Source organism: Crocodylus porosus, unplaced genomic scaffold (assembly GCF_001723895.1).
Source record: "Crocodylus porosus isolate Cpor-Errol unplaced genomic scaffold, CroPor_comp1, whole genome shotgun sequence".
NCBI classification, from domain to species: Eukaryota; Metazoa; Chordata; order Crocodylia; family Crocodylidae; genus Crocodylus; species Crocodylus porosus.
Window position 1 is genome coordinate 72,328,678 of NW_017728886.1, and position 4,584 is coordinate 72,333,261.

The window sequence follows — 4,584 nt, forward strand, 5'->3', positions numbered from 1 at the left end:
GAGGGAGAAAGTCCTGCCCAGCTGTTGGCGAAGTTTTTAAGATTTCCTGTTTCCCCTGCAGCGCCCGAGTGACTCACTCCCCGGCAGCCTGCGAGCCTCCGCCGCGGCCTCCCGCTCGGCCCGGCCCGGCCCGGCCCGGCCCGACCCCGCCATGAGTCCGGCTCGGGGGCTGCTGCTGCTGCTACACGTCTGTCTGGGCTCCGGTGAGTGTCCGCCGCGTCCGGCTGTCAGCGCTGGCGGGGAGGCGCGGTGCCCGCCCCGGCCCCCGGGAGGAGCTGTGCGCCTTGGGGGGCAGGGCACCTCCTGGCACCTCTTCCCAGCCAGGGCCAGGGCCAGGAGCGTGGAGGGGATGAATGCCCCCTCGGCCCAGCTGTCCCGTAGCTTGGCTGTTCCTGGCACTGCTGAAGACGGGGCATCAGAGATCTCAGCAGTGCCCAGGGAAGGCAGCTCAGCTCCCCCTGTTGTGCCCACATCCCTGAGCTAGTTGCTTCTTGAGGCAGCGTGTGGGCCCTGGCGCGCATCAGGTGAAGCGGACAGCTGCGTCTCCCAGGTGCGACCTGTCAAGTCGTGGCAGATGCCCTCGGGAGGACTTGGGATCTCCTTTCAATCCCAAACCTGCTGCGGTGCGGGATTGGACAGTCATACCCCACCCCACCCCCTCTTGGCAACTCGGTAACGCACCCCTGGATGTTTTTAAGCCCCTCCAGCTCCTAGTGCTAGTCACGGATGGATTTGTCTCGTGCCAAAGGTCTGCCAAGGGGCTTGGCTGGCAGAGGGGAAAACAAGGCCCCTGCCTTGAAAAGTTGGTAGTCTGGGGTTTCTCATCCTACACATACACTTCTGCAGGCGAGCTCAGCATGCTGCTCGCATGTCAAAAGCTGCTCCTGTAGGCGCGCAGGGGAGTAGGCCCCAAAACCTGCTTATGAAAGCAGGGTTGCCTGTTGGTTCTGCATGGTCCAGACACAAAGGAAGTGCTGAGGGGCCAGAGGCTGGTGGGTTCTTAACTTGCAGACAGCTTTTATAAATCAAGTGGATACTTAGAACCAAAGGAACTTATTCAGGTACTAAATACCTATCCCTAGGTCCTCAAGTAACGTGATCACTGTGCAAACGGCTGAACGGTTCTGGAATCAGTGTCTCTCCTCACGTTCCTTTAATTGGCCTGTATCTGATCAGTAAATAAGCACTCCACCAAGCTGTTGTTCCTTATCATCTTTTAGCAATCATCCAAAACTGCTGATGCTGTACATACTTGAGTTGCTTTTTGCACAGTGAGTAATCTTGCACACCTGGACAGTTTGGGACAGATGTGACAATGATATAGTTTGTATCTTACAGAAGGCAGCGTATGGAAGAAGGCTTATCATAGCATAAGAATTTTGCATAAGATATATTCAGCCTTCTGTCTGGACTTTTTCTTATGATGATGAACTGTTTTTGGTACCTAATAAGTGATGATTGTGATGACTGTGATAATATTTGTTCTTGGGCAATGAAAATAAAGTAATTCATTGCACTTGTTGAAAACCATTTTCTAGTGAGTTCCTATTTCAAGTTCTTTTGCATTAACGCAATTTTGTAAACTTTAGTTTTTCTTCCTTTGGACAATGATGAGGCAGATCTTTAGTTATTGCAGATTGGTATTGGTCACTTGATATCAGTGGAGCTATAAAATATACACACAAGCTCAGGATCTGACCCTGTGTGTTTCAATTTGAATTTTTAAAAGGTTAATGGATACATTTGATTTTAGTTTAGCTCTTAACTTTTGTACAAGATTATACCTTATAACCTATATTTAACCACAGTGTTTTCTTTTAAAACCAAGCACTTTTTTTTCCCTGGGTGAATTGTTATAGCTTCAAACTTGCTTATAACAGTAGAAAATGATAATTCCTAGTTGTTAAATGTGGAAAGGTTTTATATTTGTTTACAAGATTGAGGATGGAGCTTTATAATATAATTTAAAAATGTATATTCATAAATCTTCATCCAATAATAGTTCCTCTTCTGGGGGAGGAGGAGAGGAAAAGAGAACACAGTGTTGTTGTGGTACCAATTGATGAAGTTTCTCATGACCAGATTTCCTCTGCAGGATATTTTTAAATTGGTATTTTTGCATTCGTGGTGTAGGGACTTTTCCTTGTAGTGTTTGTATCACAGCTGTGCCATGTTCTTTCTGCAGTTACACTTCTGTGTCCCCACTGCAACACCACTAACTTCAGCACAGTTACTCCAATTTGCACTGCTGTAAATGAGCAGAACCGAAGCCATGGGCCTTATTCTTTAGTGCTGCCACCTTGTGTAGCAATTTGCATATGGGCAAAGTGGGTATTAAATGTGAATATTCATGCAAAGGAAAAATGCTAGCCTGAAAGTGCTTTACACATGCAGTGTGCTTTGAAAGTATGCTTCAGTTCTGCTGAGGTGGTGGAAATCCAAAGCTTTCAGCCACCTTTTTGACACTACAATCCTGGGTTTGGCTGGAGCTGCTTTTGGCCTCCAGCATAATTGAGAATTCAACTCTGAACTATTGTTACTTATTCACATCTGCTCATGACCCTAAAGGGCAATTCTGGCATCTGGTAATCACTGAATAATACTGCATTCAATGTCACCTGAAGGGCAGCGTACAGCCAGCATAGCCTTTGCTTTGCTAGCTGTACATCACCCAAGGATTCCTTTACAGTAAGGAATTCTCAGCTTGGCATATTGTAGACGTTTTAGATGCTCTGCAGCTTCCAAACACTGCAAACCAGGTAGTATGTAGTTAGTTTTGTATGGAGGTAAAGGACTACACAGGTCTTTGTAGTACAAACCAGTGCAGAATCAGTCCCTCTGTTGTAAAATGGGAAGTCTCTTATAGCCCTAGCTTCAAAGATTCAGTGCCATTTTCTTCCATCTAGTTTGCTTAATTTTTTTTTACCTCAGAGCTCATCAAGTATGTATTTTCTTTTTCTACCTAATAATGAGAATGGAATGTAAAGTTGCTTTCCGTCAGTAGAAAAATGAAAATAAAGCTAATCGAAGAAGATGGAAATAGCCCCAAATAAGTAGAAAGAATGGGCTTAATCTACCGAATATTCAGGCAGTCTTGAGCTAGAGACAGAAATTACACATAAACCAGTATAAGAAACTGGTTCAAATCTGTAACACATCAGAAGTTCAGTGCACATAAGCTACATTAGAAATGGCCAAAATGGTTTAAGATAAATCTGGATGGATGTAGTATCAAACTTAACTGATTTAGGTTAAATCAGTTTATTGAACTTCTGTCCCAGATCCCGTCCAGATTCAAGTTGACTTGAAGTCCCCTGACTTCCCAGAATGCTTTGCACCTCCTCTGCCAACCCCCACCCCACCTTGTAGGGTGGGTGGGCTAGCCTTGGCCCAAGCTGTCTGCTCCAGTGGAGCAGGAAGTCTTACTTTAGCACCCCCAGCTTCTGGCCTGAGCCACTGCCGGCATGGGGCTGTATTTCCAGGATCAAAAGTGAATGTCTCTTCACCTTTTTATCGGCTCACTTTACACAGTTTAGACTAACTTGAGAAGATCGAATAGGTTCAGCCTTAGTCTTTTTGACTGTGTGTTCTTAGTCTTGATGCTCAACTCTGTTAGTAGGTGGCTGTGATAAGAGTTAAGAAATCAAGCCCCATTCTTGCTAACTCCTTTCCTCTGAGTAATCTGTTTATTACAAGTGAGCTCTGCTTTAGTTAGTGTAGAAATGAGACTGAGCATGGTTACTATGTCACAGTGTAATGGGACTGTTTCTGAGACTAAGTTAAGTATTCTCTAGTAAATGCATGTTCTGGTTTTAAGTGCTGCAAGCTAAATTTTCAACATGCATCTAAGACTTGTGTAATGTCCAATAAATATAAAGTGGGGTAGAACTGATTTCAGTTGCGTGCGCCCTTATCACCAACTATCTAAAAGCATGAAGTTGTAGTTTACATGTAGAGTTTTCTGGTCTGGAAAGACGTGTTCCAAACATAATATAATAGTGAGTTTCTTCCTAAGTATGAGCCTGATTTCAGGAAAAGAATTAAGCACATGGTTGAATAATGTCACACACCAAGAAGCTCTTAAATATGTTCTTAAGTCCTGTTGATTTTGGTGGGATTTAGGCAGTCCTTAACATTAAGCACAAGTTTAAGTGCAGTCTTAGTACAGATGCTCTTCTCAGGCAGGGCCTTCTTCAGTTTATTCCCATTATAACAAAATTTAGCAACTGTTCTAAACTGTAAAATGTGTGTATATCACCAACATTGGCAAGAAAAATACTAATTAGTAGATTCCAGTGGTAGCTTCACCTTTGTAATAATTGAAGAGCCTGTCTCTGGACAGTTGAAACAGTCTTAATCTTGTATCATAGATATAGTTCTACATCTACATTAAAGGGTTAATGCAACACATTTAATTCATAAGCTAGCATGAAACTAGCAGTATTACCGTATTTTTCGGACCATAAGACGCACCTGACCATAAGACGCACCCAGTTTTTAGAGCAGGAAAACAAGAAAAAAAATATTCTGAACCAAATAGTACTGGTATACTAAAATATTTATTAAAGTGTGTCTCTCCTGCCA

The 4,584-nt window shown here is 43.8% G+C and overlaps 1 protein-coding gene across 1 annotated transcript in view; it reads left to right on the plus strand.

The window, feature by feature from the left end:
• The first annotated feature begins 16 nt into the window (after positions 1–16).
• The window catches only part of TGFBR2 (transforming growth factor beta receptor 2), a 75,997-nt gene continuing 71,429 nt past the window's right edge, over positions 17–4,584 (plus strand). Inside the window, exon 1 of the mRNA XM_019536270.1 lies at positions 17–203. Coding sequence (XP_019391815.1) covers positions 152–203 — 52 coding nt within the window. The 5' untranslated portion in view covers positions 17–151. The remainder of the gene's footprint in view (positions 204–4,584) is intronic.